Source organism: Polyodon spathula, chromosome 13, assembly GCF_017654505.1.
Source record: "Polyodon spathula isolate WHYD16114869_AA chromosome 13, ASM1765450v1, whole genome shotgun sequence".
NCBI classification, from domain to species: domain Eukaryota; kingdom Metazoa; phylum Chordata; class Actinopteri; order Acipenseriformes; family Polyodontidae; genus Polyodon; species Polyodon spathula.
The window spans coordinates 21,133,030-21,157,554 of NC_054546.1; the positions used below are offsets into that span (position 1 = coordinate 21,133,030).

Here is a 24,525-nt window from a genome sequence, read left to right on the forward strand (position 1 = left end):
CAAATCCTGGATCGTGCGGCACTTTACGCACACTTGGTTTAGCTCTGCTGGGTTTCTCAGGTTTCCCACATCAATCAGGTGTCACAGATTAGTGGCTTGAAGACCATGTTGAGGGTTTTTTTTTTTTTGAAGTTTAGTTTCTTCTGCAGCCGTCAGCCTGCTTTCAAACTGCTTCTAAACTGCTCTGTAGTTTTCCACGCCTGTACTTCTGCCACTCGCTGTCGCTTCCACTCGCTGTCACTGGGAAGACTGCCTCGTTTAACTGCGTTGTTTTGCTGTGCTGTTGGCTCCTCCCCTCGCCCGTGTCTCAGAACGGCGCTGAATTTGAATCAGCTGCACCGAGTTTCAGCTTGTTTGTTCTCAGAAAAACACACGCGGCTGTTTGACTTTGAGCTGCTGCTGTGTTTCCTCAATATCCTCTGTTTTCTGATTAAAGCAATTCAACATGCAATTTCTCCTTACTGCTTCTAAACTGCTCTGTACTTTTCCACACCTGTACTTCTCCCACTCGCTTTGTCTGGGAAGAACACAATGCCTTTTAAACTACTAGTTTAAAAACACATACATGACAAAATGGAGACCAGAAGTCCAGGCAGGGAGCTATGCTTTTAAATTCTGTGGCTCTTTCTTTCCTATTTGTCTTTTTACCACCCGTCGAATCAGAGAGCCGCGCACCGGATGAGTAGGTGAGAGCACAGCTGGGGGTATGGCGCCAGGAGAAGCTGCAGGGCTGAGAGAGGGAGTGGGATGAGGTCGTCCAGGTGGTCGTGGAGTCGCCACTGTGACGTGTTCATGTTTAGGAAGTGGTACTCTGGGTAGGGCTGCCATTTTTCCCACAGACCAAACCCAGACATAGTTCTCAGTCAGCCTTGGTCTATCCAAACTGCAGTCTACTGTAATACAGTTTAGCTCAATTAAGCAGTTTGGTGATTCTCAGTCTTTACATGAAATATGCCTTTGCTGTTAATTGAATAAATTATGCTGCATGTATTATTTTACTGAACTAATATGAAATCACAGAAACAACATAATTTAGAACATATTTAAAAGTACAATAATTGCAAACAGCATCCATCTACCTGTAATCTTAGGCAACTTGAAAACTTAGCTTAACCGTTTAGCTGCCTCTCGCTGAATCTGATTTTAAAGGAAATATACAGATTCTAGTTAACTTTTTTTTTTTTATCCCCATACAAAGTTCTGATACCCTTATACCAGATATGTCATATTCATCGTTTTAATTGTATCTATTTAATAAAAGATGGTACACGTTTATATACGAACAACATATAAATACTGTATATCATTCATGTTAGTACTGTACTTTGCAACAAACCGTTGAAAATGTATTTTTTCTTAGTAACATGTACCTGAAAGTCTGTTTTCTTAAAAGGAAAAAATTATCTTGGTCAAATCACATCAAAGTGTGCTCACTCACTTGGGGTGCACAGTAGGGGTCACAAATTCCAAGTATCTGGCACATCATAAATGATATGTTTCTAATTCCTGTGACTGAAGGCATGAGAAGAATACTCTGTGATTGCAAAATACCGACAGTAGGTAGCCTGCTGGAGTCACGTGACTGCACCTTGGATTGTTTACACTGTTTGTAAACAATCCAATGTTTACATATGTTTGGACTGTTTACATCACGTGGACATGTTCATTGTCTTCAGCATTATTCAAATGCTGCGGACAAAGTAGAATGTACAGATCAGTACTGAACAGTATTTTTTTTAAATAAGATAATGGAAATTGTTTAAGCAACTAATGTATGTCAAAGAAAAGGAGACGGTGTTGAATTAACAAATGCTCTGAAACCCCCGTAAACAGCAACACACATTCTCCCCATTCACTACCGGCGTGACCCGTCCTGTTCCACTTACAATACAGGTAACACAGACAGACAAGACAAACTGAACAGACAACAAGTCCTGCAACAAAGCAATTGTCTGGGTAGTAACAATATATTTTTCAATTTGAAAGCAAATATATATGAAAGCATGACAACCTTCGCTAATATACAATTGAACAAGAACTGTTGAATATTTATTTTCGTTTCATACAGTAGTAAATGTCATTTTTTTACATGATAGTGAAAAAATAAATAAATAAATATCTATGGGGTGTCATGTGTTTAAAAAAAAAGTGTTAATATTTGTTTTCTGTTTTGTCTTTTTTTTCCAACTTAAATTAAATCTTGTATTTTTTCCCCAGATTTATAAATGTTGTGAAATTTTAATGCGTACATTCAGATGTAATTTATAAACCTAGTTACAAGATTTAACATTTAGCTAAATATTTAAACGCCTTCTAAATCTGGAGTTTTTACTTTTACCTAATACAGTACATAGGCTATTCTTCAGCATAACTCATTCTCAGAAATGATGTTCCTTTTTTGTCTAGCAAAGACCACAAATAGTGTTACTCTTACTGACCAGTACATAGAGAGGAAATCGTACTTGCTTGTTCCAATAGGGACCACAATGAGCGTTACTCTCACAGGAAACCAAAAATGTTCAGAACTCAAGCTCAAAATCGAGGGAACCGCATAACAGTCTTGCGTTTTGATTGGTCCATGTCTGTCAACTGAATATGTCGTGACACGAGTGAAAATGCTTGCAGGCATTTTTAATATTATGATCAGTGAGAGAAAGAGAGCAAGAGATCTGCTTTCCAGAATGAAAGTCAAATTATATAATATATATATATATATATTATATTATATCCGATATATTATATATATATATAATATATATTGCGTTTTATATACAGGATTGCATTACGTCAAAACCAATTGATACATCATTAGTTTATCTCTAATGTAATCACAGTTTTAAATATAGACTGCATCTGTTTTCATTTACGTCCAAAATTCTGGGCCGATTTGCTTTTCAGATAACATCACAAATTCTGGGCCGCTTTGGTTTTTTGATAGTTTTTGAATTCAGCACAGTTTTTGGGACTCAGCTGACAGCCAAGTTTCTAAGCACACACCACCATGCAACACCTGCATGCACACACCACCATGCACCCCCTGCACGCACACACTACCATGCAACCCCTGCACACACACACCACCATGCACCCCGTGCACGCATACATCACCATGCAACCCCTGCACGCACACACCACCATGCAACCCCTGCACCCACACACCACTATGCAACCCCTGCATGCACACATCACCATGGAACCCCTGCACGCACACACTACCATGCAACCCCTGCACGCATACATCACCATGCAACCCCTGCACGCACACACCACCATGCAACACCTGCACGCACATACCACCATGAAACCCCTGCACACTACACACCACCATACAACCCCTGCGCACACACATCTAGCCATCACTTTTAGTGCATATTTCTGGAACAGAAGCACATAGAACCACCATTCCTCTAATATACATATGAGTGGATAAAAGTGCCTGGGGTCTGCAAAAATCTACAAAAAAATACATGGGGATATACATGTATAGTTTTACCTTCCTTTGGCAACTTATTTCTCTTACTGTATGTCAGGTATTTACTTTTTGTTCAACATTTCATGTAAGAGTGTTGGGAAGTACAAATTAAATGTGAAATGGTACTTTTGACTGATTTACTTTTGCTGCACCAATACCCTGAAAACATGTAAACTATCCATGCTGTATTGTCATCACTGGCAGTTCTCACACTTCACTGTAACTTGGAGTGAGGAACTACCATTCCTCTTCATGCATTTGTATATGTTTTCACTCTATTCATGTTTGTTTAGTAAAAAAAAAAAAAAAAACGCCTAGCAAATATGAGGGCATATTAAGATTTCCATTACATGAGAGTAGATGTTGAACTTCATGCTGATTTGAATTCGGCTCTCGCCAAGATAAGCACCAACTAAGACGTAGCTTTGCAATAAACTAATGTGATCCATCTGCATCTCTATCCATTTGCGTTGTCTTCCATCTGATGATGTAGATATCCTTCTGTATGGTGTTGATTGTGGAGGTATAATGCTGGCTCCAGGGATCAGCTCATTTTGCCTCCCCAGCGCATCAGCACACACAACGGCTGCGATGCTGACTCCGGGGATCAACCCAGTGCGGTCTCCCCAGCGCATCAGCATGACAACCGTCTGGATTGAGCTATGTAGGGTACATCACTGGGGTCTTCAAGTGGGCAACTTCCATCCTCGGTGTTTCATTGACTATCCCACGACACCTCAAGAGGGGTCAACAGTGATTCTGGTGTCCCGCATCACCCCTCTCCATCCCCCACTCAGCTTGGCCCAGATTACTTACCTGTACATCAGCGTTGCTTTCTTTCTATTGTGCTTGAGATCCCCATCCAGAATATTTCCATCTCAACCGCAGCCAGTTGCTGCTCCTTTCTGCTGCTTCAGATAAGTTGTTCACTGTGCGACGCAACTCTTGGCCACTGAACCCGATGTTTCTGAGAAACCGGTTTGTAGAGTGTGCCACAAATCCTCGATAACCCACCTCCACTGGATACACTCGGACTGTCCATCCTCACTGTTCTGCTTCAGTGAATAGTTGAGCATACGAAGTTTCTTCCTCTCATACGCCTCATCCACAGCATCTTCCCATGGCACTGTTAACTCTACCGGATGAACGAGGCATGCTGATCCAGACCACAAGACAACGTCTGGTCAAAGGTTAGTGGTGGCAATCTCAGGTTGAAAAATAAGCCGTTGACTAACATCTTCCAGCATCTTCCAGTCTCTAGCAACTTCCAGTTGTCCTGAGCGAGGCTTGATTTTAACACCTTTTCTTGGTGGTTGCTCTTCTGGAAGGAGGAATATTGTCTTCTGTGTGTAATGCTTTGATGGAACTGGTGGCAACTTATTGGTCAGGTTACGCTTGTCTTCCAATGCTAAGGCCAAATATTGCAGCACCTGGTCATGGTGCCAAGTAAACCATCCTTGGCTAAGACCCACCTTACATCCTGTCAAAATCTGCCTTACTGGTGCAGGTAATGAACACAAAGGACATGAGGGATCCTCACCCACCCAGAGGTTTAGGTTCTGTGGTGATGGGAGAGTATCATATGCTGATCTGATGAGGAAACTGATCCTGCTCTGTTCCATTGTCCATAGGTCTTGCCAGCCGATCCTGCATTGTTCCACACTCTTCCATCTCATCCATTCTCCCTGCTTGGCCTGGGAAATGGCCTTTACACACCTGATCCTCTCCTCCTGCTTTTGCACCTCATTGACTACCAGCTTCCTCCGTTAAGCTGGGGTTGCCTTGTGCCATGTAGGCGGAGCTGAACTGAGACCAAAACCTCCTTTTCCATGCTGAACTTGCCCCATAATATCTCTGATTTGAAGGGCAGCCTTAGCATCTTCTATAGCTTTCTTTGTCGTCCATTTTCTTCCAGTTTTCAACACAGGTGCTGCCTCCCTTACGCATTTGTCGTATGAATCTACCAGTGTCATTTCCAGTCGGACTTTGGCGCACTTAAACTCCTCGGTTAGAGGAGAGATTGGTAGCTGCAGTATTCCTTTACCATAAAGTTCTACTCTGCTGAGGCAGCGTGGAACTCCCAACCATTTCCTGAAAATAACATTAATGAGTTTGTACACATTACATTATGTAAAAATATAGATATGTACAATAAGCTTAAACAGCACAATAGTAAAATCAAATGAATACCTAGTAGGCTTTTTTTTGTCAATCCTACATGCAATATAGTACAAAAAGAAACCATGCTAATGCGTTGTAGGCTTCACATTGTTGTAGGATGCTTAGATAATAAAATATTATTTTAAATTAAAACTAAATTATTTCAGCATATTTTCTTTTATCTCTCTCATATTTATTATGTATATATATATATATATATATATATATATATATATATATATATATATATATATATATATATATATATATATATATATATATATATATATCATTATCCCTGCCGCCACCAGTAAGTAACATTAGGTTATTACCATAACCCCGGTTCCCTGAAAGAGAATGACAACCATTACCGAATGGGAAGAGCCTCTCTGACCGCCAATCACTGAGCATATATAAAAAAGCTGCCATATCAGGGCCCTGCTGTGAGGGGGAAGTCCCTCTCACCTCCTGCTGAAGAGGGATGTCCTCACAGTAGCATATCGTCATTTTTTTTTCGAAAGGTCAGCTGGGGACATTACCTCGAAAGGTAATGGTTGTCATTCTCTTTCAGGGAACTAGGGTTATGGTAATAACCTAACGTTCCCTTTGAATGGAATGACAACCATTACTGAATGGGAAGCTCTACCAGAGCTGTCTTGGCTCCAGATTACAGACAGTACAGCCTCACAGTGATAGCCACAGTGACCACATAACACCTAAGGGCATGCCGCCTGCAACATCCTAGAGCCCAGATGTTCATACGCCAAGCAAATAGCATCTGCCACCCAGTGTGCTAGACGTTGCTTCAATAGGGCCTGACCACTAGAGCAGGACCCATAGCAGACAAAAAGCTTGTTGCACTGTCTCCAGGATGCTGTCCTATCCAGGTAACAGCACAGAGCCCGAACTGGGCAAAGCGTATGCTGTCTACGGTCCTCCTCTGACTCATGCGGGGGAGGTCTGAAACTTTCCAAAACCACTGGTTAGTTAATATGGAATCAAGTTACCACCTTTGGCAAAAAGGTTGGATTTGTTCTTAATGTCACCCGCGAGTCATTTCCAGTGAAAGCCATACATTTGTCATCGATGGACAGTGCATGAAGCTCACTTACTTGTCTGGCAGACATAATGGCTATTAAAAATGCCACCTGCAAGGAAACAGGGCTCAGTTTTGCTGACACCATGGGCTCGAATGGGGGACCCATAAGGACAGTCAGTACCAGTTCTAGATCCCACTTGGGGACCATCACTTTCATGGGAGGACGAAGCCTCCAAGCCCCTTTAAGAAATTGCACTGCCAGGAAATGTCTCTCAGGGACACAGAGACAATTTTGTCGTGGCACACTGATGTTGCTGGCAGGTATACCTTCAAAGTGGACACTGATTTTCCTGTCAAGCAGGTGTTGTAAGAAGGTTAATATCATCCCAATAGGGCAGGTCACAGGGTTGTGACCTTTTGCAATGCACCAGTCTTGGAAACTTTTCCATTTATGTGAGTACTGGGCTCTAGTGCTCGGCGCCCTAGCAGATTGTAGTGTTTCTACTACTGCATCTGGCAAACCACATCTGAATAGACGGCTCCATTCAATGCCCAGTCCCAGAGTTGGAGCTGGGCTGGGTTTGGGTGCCATAATAGCCCCTCCGCTTGGCTCAGGAGGTCCTTGAGCTGCCACGGTTGACTCGACAACATGTCGGAGAGGAGAGCCAACCAGGGGCGCCTCGGCCATCTGGGTGCAACCAGCAGAACCTGTTCTTTCCTCACCCTGATCCTCTCTAGTGTCAGGGCTATTAATGGTAGCGGAGGGAATGCATACAAGAGCCCCTGTGGCCAGGGGTGAGCTAGCGCATCTACTCCCAGGGGGCCCCCGTCTCTCTCCATGGAGAACCATAGGGGGAATGAGTGGACTCGGCCGTGGCAAAGAGGTCGACTCGTGCAGTACAAAACCTCTCCAAAATCTGTTTCACCACTTGAGGATGCAGTCTTCATTCCGAGCTGTCTGGAGCTCTTCTAGACAGTAGGTCTGCTGCCATGTTGTCCACATTGGGTAGGTGAACCGCCCTGATGGAACGCAAATTTCTCTGCATCCAGGACAGGAGTCTGTGCTCTGCTTGGTGAAGGCCCAGCAAGCATAGGCCGCCATGGTGGTTTATGTAGGCTACCACTGTAGTATTTTCCGTCCGGAACAGCACATGTTTGTACACTAACTGCTGGTGAAAATGAGATAATGCCAGGTTCACTGCTTGCAGGTCTTGGGCATTTATGTGTGCTTGCTGCCAATGTCCCTTCCACTGACCTCTTATTCCTCTCCCATTCAAGACTGCTCCCCAGGCCAGGCTGGAGGCATCTTTAGTGACCACTTCCCTTCTGTGAGGGGATCTGAGGGGATCTGAGGGGAGATCCGAGTCACAGATTGTCAGGACGGAGCCACCACTCCAGTGTCTTCCGGTATTGTCTGGACACTCGCACCAGCCAGTACTGATCTCGGACCGGATGCACCTTGAATGTATTTACCAAGGCTTGAATCAGGCTTATTCTTAGCAGGCCTAGTGGAAGGATTCTCGAGGTGGCTGCCATCAGTCCCAATAACCTTTGATAACTTTGACCCGTAGGAGAGCATCCTCTCGGAATAGGGAGTGTGTGGCTTCCAATGACCAAATCCTGTCTTCCGACAGTGAGGCAAGCATGCTCACAGTTCAGTTTGATTACCAGGAACATTATGGACTGAGACGGTACGAAGTTGCTCTTCTGTTGATGTATCGAGAGCCTTAGCTTCGTCACATGATCTATGACCTGTTTTGTGTGCACCTCTGTGCGTTTTTTTGGAATGCGCGCAAACTAGCCAATCAGATAGTTCAGGATCCGAATACCTGTGGAGCCATTGCTGCATCCATGCACTTTGAAAATGTGCGGGGCGCCAGCGAAAGACCAAATGGCAGCACGCAGAATTCGTATTTGTTGCCTTGAAAGGCGAAGCGCAGATATATTCTGTGAGCGGGACGGATCAGAACATGGAAGTAGGCGTCTTGCAGGTCAATCGATGTGAACCAGTCGCCGGTTGGACAGACTGGAGGATACGCTGTGCTGTCAACATGTTGAACATCCTCTGTTTAGGAACAAATTGAGGACCCTCAGCCAGCTGTGTCTGGTACAGGACCAGTATAGCCCTTGCATTGTGCACCCTGGCCGCTGACGCATACGCGTTTTTCAGCATGTCATCAGTCGTTCTACGCGGCTTGGACGGGCAGGTCGGGTGTTTGTCCCCTCTGGTGAAGGTAGATCTCTGCACCAGTACTGTGATCTTGTCCCCGATGGTGGGGAACGTGCCTAAGCATGCTTCTTGCGCTCCTGCAGTGTGTAGTAGGCCCTCTGCTGTTCTAGAGGCTGAGGCGGCTGAGGCTTAGTTACTCCTGAATGAGCATCCAGCTCGAGGAAATCCTGGCACAAGAGGAGGGTATGCTGTGGGTACCCTTTTTTCTGTAGAAAGTGATTTCCCTTTCCCTCCTGTTCTGCAGGCCAGGGAACGTCTGTGGCTGAAGCTGCACGCTGCATGAGTGCCCAGAACTCTTCCCTTTGCTACACATGTTGCTTGCCCGATAGAAGTGGCTGGTTCAGACACATCTGACCTAAATGCTGTAAAAGACAGTTCGTCTGGGCTAGGAGGTCTAGGTGCTGAGGATGGGGAGCGAGACTGAGGAAGTTGGGGCTGCCCGGTGGTAGGGGGAAATCTGCCCTGAGATTTAAGCAGGGTCTCCAGCATTGTCTGCTGAGCCCTCACAGTCTCTGCCAGCTCCTGAAAATTCCGCTCAGCTGAGCTTGGACCTTTGAGGCTACTCCGATGGAGACCGCATGCACGGGGAAGGCCAATGGTAGCAAGGCGGTGACCGCCTGCCCCTGGTGAACCCCCCCTCGAGTGGTACCGCCTCGCTGGTGACCATCTCGCTTCCCCTGAGAGACGCCTGTGCCTCTGCACTGGTGGTGGAGAAGGGGAGGGTGACTCAGGTGTGTGGAGGAGCTCCCTGGTCACTGTGGCGTTGGGGTCCTAGAGGACCTCTGCGGAGGACCTTGGACCACGGACCTCATTCTTCCCTGGCTCAGGGAAGGAGACTCAGTTGGGGATAGGGCTCCTCTCCTGTGCTTAGTTCTATTGGAGAACTTTCTGCATAGAGAGCAGTCTGGCCCCAAGCATCTGGCGCAGGACAAGTGCTTGTCCTGGATAGGTAGCTTTGCCTCACACTGGTCGCACTGGTGAAAACCAGCGGAGGACCCAATGGAACGCACTGACATGGCGTGTGCATAGGCGGAGCTGCTGTGTTCATTGCTGAGAGGAACTGCGATTGGTGCCGAGCAGTCGGTAACGCGTCTATTGGCGTCGAGGTTGGTGCCAAGGGAGAGCGTGGTTGATGCCGAGTGGTCGGTGCTGAGTCAATCGGCACCCCTGTTGGAGCCGGCGGGTAGCATAGTTGGTGCCAGGCTGTAAACAGCGCTGAAGGTGGTCACACCAGTGCCAGTCCCCAGTCAGTCGGTGCCGGGGTCGGCGCCAAGGAGAGCGCTGTCGGTGCCGAGTCAATTGGTGCCAAGGTCAGTTACTGATGGGGAGCTTGGTCGGTGCTGGGCTATAGATGGTGCTGAAGATGGTCACACTGTTGCTGAGTCAATCGGGGCCAGGGACGGTGTCGTAAAGCAGCGCTGTCGGTGCGAGTCAATCGGTGCCGAGATCATTGCCGATGGAGAGTGCGGTCAGTGACGGGCTGTAGATGACGCCGAAGATGGTCTCACTGTGCTAGGAAGATGGTCGCAGCCGTGCTAGGAAAGCCTGAGGCTTGAGAGGGGCACAAGACCCGAGCTGGGTTTTTTTGGCCAATTAAATCGGAGTAGAGGATGATACCGTGAGCCCGCAGGGTCTCCTTACAGCACCACAACAGCTCCCAACACGGTATAACAAACTACACAAGGCCTTGTGTAGTGAAAAAGAGTAATGGCCACTTACCAATCTCAAAAGAGGGGTCGAAACCATCTCTAGTCAGTAGACTGACACGAGAATTAGGCAGGAGCACTCTCAATAACGCTCAAAATTAAGTGATTTTACTGTAGATGAAAATAAATTTGACAATATTAAACCGAGAAATCAGCCAAATTTGGACAAAGAAAGCACGAAGCAATCTGTGATCTGTCTCAGTGAAGTGAGAGAGAAAATGGCAACATGCTACTTTGAGGACGTCCCTCTTCAGCAGCAGGTGGGAGGGACTTCCTCCTCACAGCAGGGCCCTGATAGGGCAGCTTTTATATATACTCAGTAATTGGCGGACAGAGAGGGCTCTTCCCATTCGGTAATGGTTGTCATTCCATTGAAAGGGAAACGCCTTCACCTGTTTTCAATAGCATAAATATTGTGCGCAGCTCCACCCCACAATTTGTATGGTAATTAGAATTTTTCCGACCTGTATTTTTCCTTCTAATTAGTTATTAAATATAATAAACTTTAGAAATACCATGCAGTCATGCCAATTTTCCTCCCGCAATTCTGGCAAAATTACCGACACTTAGTAAATGAGGAAGTACATTGTAAGTATGCATAGTTACATTGTAATTATGTGCAAGTACACATGTGTTTAAGTAACTACTATGCACATACACAGTAATTAGAGACACTACACTTTACTATTTACACACAGAAAGAACATGTTGTTAATTTGTTTAAACTCAAACCTCTATAAGAGCCTGTTGGTTATCTTTTCTGTATGATGGGAAAATAAATAAATAAAGCCATGATAAACACAGATTTTTGGTCCTGTACAAAAAGCCTGTAAATAAAAAAAATAAACACTGATAAAGTGAATAAACAAACAGATTGCTCGGCTGAACACCCCCGTGTGCTCAGCGATTTACAAAAGTTAAAGCTGGATGATCTACTACTTATATTAGACTTTTTAAAATAAGAAAATACATGAAACATTACTTCAAATTATAATGGTCTTACCTAACTTAGTGTAAAAGTACAATGCATATCATTAGGTACTTGACACATGATATTATACATTAATATATACACACACAGTATCTGTCAGACAATTAACCAATAAATTAGGATATTCAACGTTTCATATTATTATAGTGTTGTTACTATTGTACAGATTGGTCTTGTGAAACCTGTTTGTTTGCCTCATGAAATTATACCTTAAGTAGTAACTATCTATCACCTGTCATGAATGGAGTTATAACCAAGGCTTTAAATCACCTTTCTTGTGTCTTATTAGCCTTAGCTACGTTATCACTGTTTCTGTTACCTGTTTTCTACAGAGTTGGTTTGTTGTTCACTTTGTCTTCACTGTAAACAGAGATTTGACTCCACAGCTGCCGAAAGCTTAAATTGCTTCTCCTGGTATAAGAAGGTATACCATGGTTTACCATTGGAATGAAGCCCAAATAGCCTTCACAACAGGTAGAGAAGTGTACACTTTCTAAAGCTACTATGTGGTGTGTAGAATTGGTGGTGTAGTTGAGCCAGAACATATCGTAATGCTGTTCCGGTATTATTTTCTATAGGCAACACTGGTGTAGTCGAACTTGCATAATAGGCAAGCTAGGTCTGATTCATCAGTAGTCCTACTGATGCAATGAAAACAGCATTAGGAACTTCTATTACAAAGTGCTTCTTTAAGATGGCTAAAAATGCTGACAAAGACCAGAGCAACAGTGCACTGACTATGACTGTGTGCAGAAATTAGATAAATGCATTACCTAATACTGCATGTGTTACTAGAAGTTCAGTATGCAAATAAAATGTGAATTCATAAAATAATACTTGTTCAAGAAAATCTATTTTAGTGGTGTTCTGATTTAGGACTACACCACTGGGTAGGATATACATAACGATTATTGCAACTCTAATAAAATGTATGAGGAAATACTGGCAGGAATACCATGAACTGGTTGAGTCTTTAAAGTCAAGGTCTCTTTGTCAATAAAACCCATACACTAAAGCTTGCATTTCTATAACTCTATTATATACTGCTTCATTCTTATACAAATCTTATTGTATTCTATTCATTACTAACCGTTATTTAGGCTGCTGTTATTTTTATTGAAAAGTGGGGAAAAGCTGTTTGTAACGTCACTGCTTTGAATTTGTAATCCAAAAGGTGACTCAGGTATTGATGTAATGAATGAGTTTTCTTCGTGCTGTGCTGTGGCTTACAGCAGGCAATATGTGCACTCTGAGTGGCTGAAATATCCTCAGCAGTCTATAATATATAGCTACGTGCTTCACTGTTGTGTCCTGAACGGCTGTTCTGTCTCCCCCTGCAGACCGCGGCCAGACTTCTTCTACCGTTGTTTCCCGGACGGTGTAATGACCACGGCAATGCAGTGCACTGGGGAGCCCAGCCTGGTGTCTGACGGCAGGAAGAGTTTCCCCAGCAACCACTCCTCCTGTAAGTCCACCAGGGTGACAGAGTTTACCTTCTCTTTTTCCATGAGTGTTCGAGAGTACCACGGGGCGGGTTACCCCTTACACACCACTAGGCAGGGCACCCCTTACAAACCACGAGGCAGGGCACCCCTTACACACCACGAGGCAGGGCACCCCTTACACACCACGAGGCAGGGCACCCCTTACACACCACGAGGAAGGGCACCCCTTACAAACCACGAGACAGGGCACCCCTTACACACCACAAGGCAGGGCACCCCTTACACACCACGGGGCAGGGCACCCCTTACACACCACAGGGCGGGTCACACCATACACAGCACGAGACGGGACACCCCTTACACATCATGGGGTCGTGAGTGCCTTTAAATGGGGTTGCGAATACTTGTGCCATTAAAAAATATATATTTTTGTTTAAGAAACAGGTATGTTCATTTCTTATTATTGGCACTTTTTACTCCAAATGAGTCCTTATTTTTTCTTCCAGCTGATCTGGTTACCTAGCAACCAACTAGGCTTTTTCTACTCTTGCATGTCAGCCAATCAGCAGAATACACTTCTGTAGTGTTAACTCAGCTATATTTGCTGTGAAGGGAGTTCAGAAAGTTTTACTGTATTTTAGCCTCTGCTTCTGCAGGATAATGCTGCATGAGTTGTTTGAGTTGAGGCAAATGTCAACATTGTGTTAATACAAGAACTAGTCGCACCTTGCTGGATGCATGACAGGACACTGGCTGATAGCCATGCAAATCTGTTCTCCCTATAGTTATAATGGGAGCATGTTCTGCACCGGGACTGACCCCTTGCCAGCACGGGAACGGTGCACACGGGACTTGGGGTGCATGTGGAGGGAGGTTTGTGTGTGTGTGTGTTTGGGGGGGGATGGTTAAGGGATTGGAGAATGTGACTGGTTGGGGGCTGATTAAATGTTGCAGTAGTGGGGTGACTGTGAGGTATAAATATGGGTGAAATCTGTGCTCCACAAGCTAATTTGGAGATTGGCTGGAGCTTCTGTCCAATTGGAAAATAATAAAGAAAGTGTAGTTGTACAAGACTGTTTTGTTTACCCTTTTTATTATATTGTGTGTTTCGGTGCATACCTCCTTTTGTTTTCTATCCCTCCCTACCCATTATCTGTCCGTGCTCCTTCTTCGCCATTGCAATAATATTTTGCTACAGTATTTAAAAATGCAGCATTTTCTGAAGAGTACTGGAAACGGTAGTAATGAAAGAGAGTCGAGTGGCACTGCAAGCAAAATAATTTCTGAGAACAAGGATCCGATCAGCAGCAAAAAAACAAGAACCTGAAAGTGTGATAAAAAATATTTGCAATATGGTTTTACCTGGTTTGGTTCTGAAAAGGAGCCACAGCCACAGTTTGTGGTGAATGGTGAAGTGCCTGCTAAGGAGAGCTTAAAACCATCTAAAATGTTGCGGCACTTATAGACAAAGCACAGCTCTCTTCAAGGAAAACCTATCAATTCTTTCAGCGAAAGTTGGCAGAGATAAGGGGCCAGATGAAAGTACTCAAGTTGGTGGCTACAACTAACGAGAAGGCTCTCTGTGCATCGTTTACTGTGTCATGCTGGATAACCAAAACCGGTAAACAGAAACTGGTAAACTTTTGGTTTTCGATTATGATGGAGCAAAGTGCTGCCAGCCAGCTTGATTCGCTTCCCCGGTCTAATGGTGCTATTCAATTGGATGAAACGACTGATATGTCAGGTGCTGCTCAGCTGCTGACCTACATTAGATTTGGATGGTTTTGTCTCCGATTCTGGCTTGGAATGGCAGTGCTGTGTAGACATTTGCAGTGATAGTGCTCGTGCCATGACAGGAAAAAACATCAGGTTAGTCACCAGAGTGCAGGCTCTTGCATAACGAATCATTTGGATTCACTGCATGATACAAAGACAAGCCCTTCTTGCAAAAAATGCCACCTGTTCTAAAACAAGTTCTCAAAGAATCTGTTAGCAATGTCAACTTTATCAAGTCTCATCCAACAAATGCCAGCCTGTTTGAAGTGTTGTGTGATAAGATGGGAGCAGAGCTACTTTACCAGCTATAATAGTCAGTTACTTTACCACACAGAAGTTTGCTGGATGTCACGGAGCAAGGTGCTCAATCGTTTGCTTGAGCTCAGAGAGGAAATGAGAATATTTCTTTCCGACAACAATTCTCCACTGGCCAAACAGCTTGTAGATGCTAAATGGCTTGCTTTACTAGCTTACCTGGCAGATATTTTTGATCGCTTGAATATCTAACATATCACTCCAAGGACTAGACACACCTGTTTCGAGAGTACTTCCTTGAAAAGGATAGGAAAGCAGAGGGGTGGATTAGAAACCCCTTTATTGCTGAAGCAACTGCAAGTGTTAATTTGCCACTTACAGCAGAAAAAACATTAATGGACCTTTCTTGTGACGAGACACTGGTTGAGATTTTTTTAGCAACCTCTGTTAACTTTTGGATTTTTGTGCAACAAGAACACCCAAAGGGCAGCACGGTGGCGTAATGGGTTTTCACTGCTGCCTCACAGCGCCAGGGTTCGAATCCGGCCTAGGGGTCTGTCTGTGTGGAGTTTGCACGTTCTCCCTGTGTTCACGTGGGTTTTCTCTGGGTACTCTGGTTTCCTCCCCGCTGATCTATGTGATTCGTATAGCCTTGCTATACCAAACCACTGTCAAAAGGAGCACATTATGAACAGCGGTAACCAGAAATTTCACAAACAAAACTACAAGAGCATCTCTCCTGCAATATGCTTTTTAAGAAATCACACACATTAAAACAAACATATCCTGGACTGATGATACGTTTTCTTAACTTTATTGGTGGAAAGTAAGTTATGATATTCTGTTTTCTTATCATTTCTAATCATTATTAAATTATATTATTATAATACAAAGCGTTGTCTTTCTTTTTACCCTGTCCCTTATTTTACAAATTATTTCAAACAATCATATCACAAAAATAAGATTTTCATGCTACAATTTTCATTTGTGCTACACTTTTACTGCTGTAAAATTGGGAAAAGAAGGTTTGAGTTAGCGATAGCAAAGTCAGTTTAAAATGGACATATTTGTGGCAAGAGTAAGTGGAAAGGGTGCCGGATAATCAAATACACAGACTCCTTCAAAAAGGCTGAGGGCAGTGGAATAAATAAGCAAATGATTAGCAAAAGACTAACTGATGAAAATCCCCCTGCTGAGCTACCCGGACTTCAAAAAGCTGATGGAAACTATGGTCTCCCAAAAGGCACATTAATGGTAGGAATTGCATGTTTATTTTGAATGATATGTGTTATTCAATTGAAATGGTAACAGTGCTTATATTTTAGTCAGTGAATGCATGTTTGATTATTTCTTTATGTATTTTAAATGGTGGTTTCTGGCACTTGGATGTATTGTTGGGTCAGGTAGCCCTCAAGGCTGTTTAGGGTCACACATGTGGCCTTTCCGTTCATTTCAGTTGCCCACCACTGCCCTAGAACATCTGCTACAGATTTTGTACAATGTTGTTTTTCAAGATGCCTTCATCAGTGTTAAGGTGCTGATGAAGTCATTAGCTGAAATATTGTGGAATGTACTTTTGTATTTTATTTTCTTTTATTGTGGAATGTACTTCATCAGACATTCAATATGTCGACTATATTTACGTTTTTACATCTAAGGTCGTATCACAACGTGGCTTCCTCACAAATTACTGTTAAAGAGCTTAGTCATTATAGTTCACCAATTATGCTATAAACTACAGCAATTCATTACACCACTAGTAATTTACAGTTCTGGCTTAATTTTAATTGATTAAATCATGAATATTTACGCTCTGTAAAAGTGCACCTTGTTTCAAACAAAATACCACAGACAATTTAAGAAATAATGATTTTTAACTAGTTTTATTATATAGCAGACATGGATAAGCAAAGACAACACATACTAGATATTCTAAATCTAATAGCTGTAGGCAACTCTTGATAGTTTAAGCATTATATATTTACCCTTGTGGAGCTTGAAGAAAGGTTTTAAGAGCAGGAATGTTTCAAAGTTTTGGAAGTCCAGTTGTAAAAAGAGTCCATTAATATGCAAAACTTGATTTAAGAGTTTTGGAGTTTCGTTGCAAATTGTTAGATTTCCAAGAACAATGTGTGAAGTTTTCTCCTAAAATCCAATGTAGAAAGTCAATTGCAGTTAATCCTCTTCAAAGATATTGTCTTTTGGTTGCAGTTCAATTCAAAGTTTAGTTCCAAGGCAGATCAAAGTTCTTAATTTTGAAGAAGGCATCTTCTGTAGCTTCCAGATATATAGATGATTCCTCAAAGTCCAGACTAGATCTTGAATGGATGGAAAAATCCCAAAGACCCCAAAATCATTCGATTTCCATTCTTTTAAAATTGGCATGTGATGGGTGTTCTGATACACCAGCCAATCATTTGGGATTGACCGAAAATGTAACAAACATATCCTTAGAAAAAGGTGTGTCCTTGATCTTCATAGAATTTTTGTCCACGCCATTGATAAGGCTGTCCATCAAATATCTTCTTAAAAGGTAACTTCAGAAAAGTCTTTTATTAATAACTCAACTGTGCTCCTTCCTGTCTCTATAAAACCTTCATATTCATGTTGCCCACAAAAAGATGAATAACTCCATACCTTATTATATATGGCTACTCAGAGCCTGAGTAACACAAATTATATTTGGTTATAAAGTACTGTTTGTTCATTTTAAATTGTAGATTATTCTTTACAGATTTAACCATGTATGTGCCAAATGTCTTTGTAAGGCACAAAACAAATATTTTCAATCCTTAATATCATACCGACAGTTATCAAAATACAATTAGACATACAACAATCATCACAATGTGTATAGTGTTTGGTATTGTTAGTTTAAGAAATTTATAAACAAAATGTTAGTGTCAATCTTGGATTCAGAAAGTTTTAGGAAAACTATGTATACTCTTCTAAACATTTGAAAGGTTTGCTGACTGGGAAAGCTAATTCAAAGACATCCTCTAACCCACTTAGAGTTACTCATACATTTCAATAGATATTTTAACACCTGGGCTAGAGTCAGCCATTTTATCAGAGTCTGACCATTTAGAAAAACAGACACACTTTCTTGAGCCACTTGGCCTGGCATCCTTATCTAATCAACACAGTCTTGTTCATTTCTTCCTGGCCCTGGCTAGCAGATAGGTAGACTGCTTTTTTAGTTTCTTTTGAAGCTTGCATTTTAAGTTGTGTGAGGGGAGATGAGAGAAAGAATGCAGGATTAACTCAGCACATACAAGAAAAATATAGAATTATATTAGAATACACATATTTCCCTCACAAAGGAATTCATCATATTTTGACTGCAGATGAGTGTGCTTTTTAAAGAAAAAGGTTTAGAGGAATGTAATGCTGATATTTACACACACAGGGCCAGATTCCCAGAGCTGTTTACTCCAAATCATCATTAGAGAAGATTGTGTGCAGTCTTGGAACTGTTTGCAATATTACAGTAGGCATGGTGGTCCAGGGTCTGTGAAACTAACCTACAGAGAATTAATGCATTATCCAAATCACAAATTTATAATGAAAGACATTAAAAAAAAAAAGCTTCATTACAAATTGAAATGTCAATCAATCAGCCCTTTAACAAAGTAAGTCAACTGAGAACAAGCTTGCATGTTTGGATAATTATGATTCGGTCAGGAAACTCATATGATGGATTATTTATTAAAACAGACTTGACAAAACTATAACTGATACACATCTTACACTACATTCTTGGCCTTGCGTTTTGAGGTACCCTTGCCCATAAATTAGCTTGCAGATAAGTGGAGGAGCTGACTGCAGTGAAGCCGTGGGCAGAGGGCCGTGATGATAGCTTCTTAGTTAAGTAAAGAAAAAAGCAGGTGTAGGAGGGGGAGCACAGTAGCGACGTAATGGATTGAGGCAAGATAAAAATATTTTCCTTTGCTGATCATTAGATGTATTGTTTGAGGGACAAATAAGGAATTAGCGGTTCAATTGACGATTTAATCTGGTTTTTGATGCACCTAAAATATGCTAGATGTTTACGTGATTTGAACTAGGGTTAAATTGAGCTCCCTGCCAGAACCACCACTATGTTTATTAAACATTCTCTATGCTTAAAAAAACACTTTAATGCTGTCTTTTCACCATGGACATAATCCTATCTTATATAAATATTCAAAAGACAACATCACCCTGGGGTGGGCAATCTGCCCCCTGTGTGATATGATTCGTCATTTTGCATTTTTATCATGTCTGCCCCAGAGGCAGAACTGTCTGGTGGCAGATTTGCCTCGGACACAAAAAAACATTATGATTGAAGCTATTTACTGAGGGTTCCTATTAAGCTGTTTCTTATGAACACACTGCTTAGAAAATGTGTTGTGTCTAGAAGCACACTGCTCTGAAATAAGCAGATGCAATCCCACTTTTGCAATGCGGCACATTAAATGCAGCCTGGAGAGCTGTTTGTCTTAAAAGGATTAAATCGAAGCAGATGTTTCAGTTCTCTTTCCTCTTTATTAATCCCCATTCATCCAGGAAAGCCTGTTAAGCGATTAATATCTGTTTAACATTCTGAACAATATTTCCTTTTGAGAGATGGTGATATTGCAGCCTTAAAGTATATTTAGAAGACAGCTGGCTCCTATACACCTTCAAATAAGGTATCGTACTTTATTTGTATGTGATTTTTTTTTCATACACACCCCTGTTAATCTACTCAGGCTCAAGGGAAGATTAATGATATCACCAAACACAATAGCAAAGAAAACATAACAAGAAAAACAGAAGTTTTAACCCTTTCCATGCCTTTAACGAGAGGACTCATTGTTTTACTGTCTCGACCAGTGTACCAGTATTGTTAAGGATTATGATAGTGTGGTCTTGTGCAACAAAAATCAATCCTCTATAATTCTCTGGATTACAAATTTACAACCTGCATAATAACTGGTGCCCATGTCTATTCAGAGCCATCTTAATCTAATAAATTATTGTCACTTCCTATATAATGTTCCCATGGTTTCAATGCATTATTTGAATAGGGTATCAGTGGAGCTAAAGACAGCAAGCACACAGGGCCCCCATCAGTATTACAGCAAGCAAACACACACCCACACACACAGTCATGCCTTAACTCAAACATCTGCATGCCTGCAAGAGTTTCTTTATCAGTTTGTTTCTAATTATATTAGGTGCAGCGGTTAATAAGTGTTCGTAATTATGCAGACACTAACATATGATTCCCAGTTGAATCACATAACGTGTGAGCAAACAGACCTATGTTAAATAAAATGATACCTGGCCTATAGCTCCATTACAGTTTCCTATTAGTAACCCTACAGAATTATTCATGCTGGGATCGGTTCATATTTAGCAGAGGCCTGACTGCTCTTATTCCTGGCACCTGGTCATATAAGTGTTATTCCTAAACCATATCTGAAAGCCAGGACTGAGTGCAGGACAAGTGTGTGTTCAACCCTGAAATAACACTTTGCAGATGATTTGTAGGCTGTACTGAGCTCTGAATCAATTTTGTTTATGCCTCTTATTAAATTTCTGTTGACTTTCTTTTCTTTTCATTTTCAGTCTATTGATTGCTTGAGCCAAGTACCAGGGGTTTTAGAATTCCTTTAATCTACCGGTGAAACTGCATTTTCAAAGTACTGCTCAAAATAATGTAAAAGAATATATAGGAATAAAGCATACTTTATCAAGTTTCTTTTAATGACCATTATGGAGATAAAAATGGCTCTTGTTCTATTAAAATCTTTGTTTTCAGTGTCTTATAAGCACAAAACAGAACACTTAGGGTTAGGTGTACTAAGATGGGTAAAAAAAGAATCAAAATAACATTGTTTTTGTTAAACGTAAACGTCATCTGTGCAATGCATATTTTTCCTTCATTGAATTAATATATATATATATATATATATATATATATATATATATATATATATATATATATATATATATATATATATATAGTAGGGGGCCCGCATCTTCACCCTAGTAGGCCTATACAGTATACAGTACAGTAGTAAAATCAAATTCATACCTAGCGCACTTTGTTTTTATTTTAGCCTACCAAATGAAAGGTTATTTTAAATTGAAACTAAAGATTGGTCTCTATTGCAAAACAATGGAAATATAACACCCTAGAAAGACTCCTTTCACCATCATTAAACTCCATAGAATACAAGATAATACAAAGAAATATAAAGCAACAACAACAGAGAGAGAAAGCAAGAGAGCAACATAAATCAGCACACTGGACAATTTTGGAACACAAGGAATTTTGCAATAGTTTTTGTGTTAGAACTGATTATTCTTTTATATGATGTTATTTTCTGTTACAAATTGAAGAAAGAAGCTGGGACTGTAATAGTGTATCTAGTCAGAAATAACTTCCAAGTGCATGAAGTAGAGGTCTTCACAGGTGCAAAATAATAAACCTGGCCCAAAGAACATCTGGTCTACTTTTCCTTTCCCCAGCTATAACATGTACTGGCTGCACTATAAAGTATTATAAAGCAGCATCACCCTAGAAATCTTTGTCTGTGTGAAATTCATTTTTTATTCAATTATGAATTATTATAAAATGGTTTGGGAGATATCTACATCCTAATTGGCTGATAGGCATTCCAAGCCATTGGATTATTACAGTACAAACAACGGGTAAAAACAAGTCCCAGCAACTAAGACTTTTTACAAACAGATATTATTACGCCAAGCATTTCAGAATGTTTAAAAAAATAATAATTGAATTGGCTACCATTTTTCCTCAATAAAAGCTAAATAATAATACCATGTCAAACTTCCTCCATGTAAATTTTAACTTGTGTGGTGACTTCAATGCCTACACATTCCTGGAGTATTTAGACCGCAACAGTTCGGTAACGGAAAATTAAAAAATCGGTACTGTATTATTGTTCAGTTGCCCCTGCCACCCATTCCCCCTCCATGCAGGAGGAGAGTATTGCAGTATTCAGTTAAACAACACTGCAATCTTCTTCGATTGCAGGCAATTTGAGAAAATAATAAATGTTACTATAGTTTTGTCCAGTTGTTCGGCTTGGAGTTTGGTGCCTGACTAAATTTATAGCTTAAAACAGTATCATGAATTTCAAAACTTTATTAAATTTCTAAGAACTGTCTCTTCACAAGTTGAAACTGTAAATCATTATGCTTGTGTGTGTGGGTGTATATTTTCTAAAAAGTACTCCAGCGCACTGGATTTCAGTTCTGTAATGTTCTCTAATCAGTTTAGGATCTGTCCCATTAGTCTGGGTAACAGCAGCGGCAGCTTTGTATCGTCATTATAGTCTGAGTATAATTGCTTCACAGTCCATTATGCCTGTGGGTGATGCTGCTGCATCTCATTACAGTCTGGATGTACTGATTTCCAATGCATGCTTGCCTGGAGTTGACAATAAGCAAAGTCAGTTTAGATGACCAGTATCTGGTGTACAGTGTGCTACATTTGTATGAGGATGCTATTGATATCACTAAGCAGATGCAGACTGTGAGGTATGAAACACCTTTGCACGGATTTATTATACAAACAAATAAAAATTTTAAACAGATCAAACAAACACTTTGTAAAACAAATGGCATGATTGTCAAAATACTTAAAACACCTATGCACACCAAACATTTTAAACACTAATAACACCACACCCCATACACCAATACATCCATCCATTTAAATCATAAAACAATAGACAATACAAAATACATACAAAGGTGGGGTGTACCAAGCCACGGTCACTGTGTAGTTTCTTCTAATGTAACATTAGCAATAGACCTCAACATGTCATTGTTAGAAGTATAATTGTAAGAATCTGCAACCATCAAAAAAATAGATGTGGTGGTGGTGTGGGGGTGGGGAGGTATGTGGTTAAGACATGAGTCATACAGTCAGGGAAGTGCAAGTTCGCATCCTGGCTGTGTGAAACTGCAAGGAGGCCACAAGATTTGTAGCATTGGCTCTCCTTCTCCCATGTTTTAAGGAATTCAAGTCTGAGTGTTTCTCACAACCACAATAAAATGGACCCTACTAGCCAGAGATCCAGTCAGCGGCCACCCAACATCTGCTGTTGAGCTCCTGGGTGTAAAGAGGCAATTGGCTTGGTCATCGGATCACTCAGCTGGTTCTGACTTGCTGAATATCACCACCAGTGCAAGGTTTCTGCTAGACTCCAGTTCTATTTTATTTATACTGACAACAATAAAATCAAAACTGTGACAGTATAATTACAGGCAGGATTTATACGCGTCAGAACAGTTTTCATTATAGGCAGTCAATAGCCTTGTGGGTAGCGATCTTTAGTGCGAGAGGTCCTAGGTTTGCGCCCCACCTTCCGTTTGTGTGTAGATTGCCTTGTCCTGTAGGATGCGTCTGCCTGCGTTAGCTGAGATCATTAAGCTAACTAAACTGCTTTCCTATCTGTGGTATGTGAGTTGACTGCCTGTACATTATTGATTTAAAGGAATGAGTGTTCTTGTCTTTTGCAGCCTTTCACTCATGTGGGAGCATGTCCTCCACCTAAGCTAGGCTCTGCCTTACCCCCACTGTCAAGTGACTCAGCTGGCTGCCAAGTGGTAGTTTTAATTATATATATATATATATATATATATATATATATATATATATATATATATATATATATATATATATATATATATAGTTATTGTTATTGTTGCTGACTAAATACCCTTGCTGATACATCTGCAGTGTGCACACAGTATCTCGCTTGCCTTCGTTGTGCATCAGCAAAATAAAAACAAAAAAACAAGGCCTTCTCCTCCATGGGCTGTATTTTTCCAGACCTGCTGTAGAGTAGACCTCCTCGGCCTGTCATGGGTTCGGCCTGTGTGTCTCACCTGGTGCATGTTACGCACTGACCAGGTGGCTGATTACCCTCGGTTAGGGCAGGCACTGCTGCATTAGCTGCCCCCGGTGCTTCACTACCTCGGTGCACGTTCAGCCTTTGGTACTTCGGTCTTTCGGTGCACATGGAGCTTGGTGCACAAAGTGTGCACAGTGCTTAGTGCACTCATTACGCCCGATGCTTACAGTACGCGGTGTACATGGTGTTTGGTACGCAGGTGTCTAGTACCGTGGTGCACAACTGAGCAGTACTCGTTGTTGGGAGCTTCTTGCCAGATAGCAGGCTCAAGCCCTTGTTCAGGCCCCAGCTCAGCAGATAACATCAGCTCTGGTGGTCACCCCGGATGTTACCTAACCATTTGTCAGCATTGCTGAGGAGGACCATGATGCGATTTCGATCTTGGCCTCACGGGAAAGTGGCTCCTTCCTTCAGAATCAGCCCCTACCTCCCCTGACCATTCCTTTGGATCAGCTGTTGAGGAATTGCTGCAACCTTCTTACCGAGAACACAAGGTGCCTCGGCAGATAGCCTCAATGGTCCCCTCCTGTACT

At 41.8% G+C, this 24,525-nt stretch overlaps 1 protein-coding gene across 1 annotated transcript in view; it reads left to right on the forward strand.

Annotated features, from left to right (window-relative positions):
* The window catches only part of plpp4 (phospholipid phosphatase 4), a 147,377-nt gene that overhangs the window by 90,690 nt on the left and 32,162 nt on the right, over positions 1 to 24,525 (forward strand). Inside the window, exon 5 of the mRNA XM_041267953.1 lies at positions 12,939 to 13,063. Within this exon, the coding sequence (XP_041123887.1) occupies positions 12,939 to 13,063 (125 nt within the window). The remainder of the gene's footprint in view (positions 1 to 12,938; positions 13,064 to 24,525) is intronic.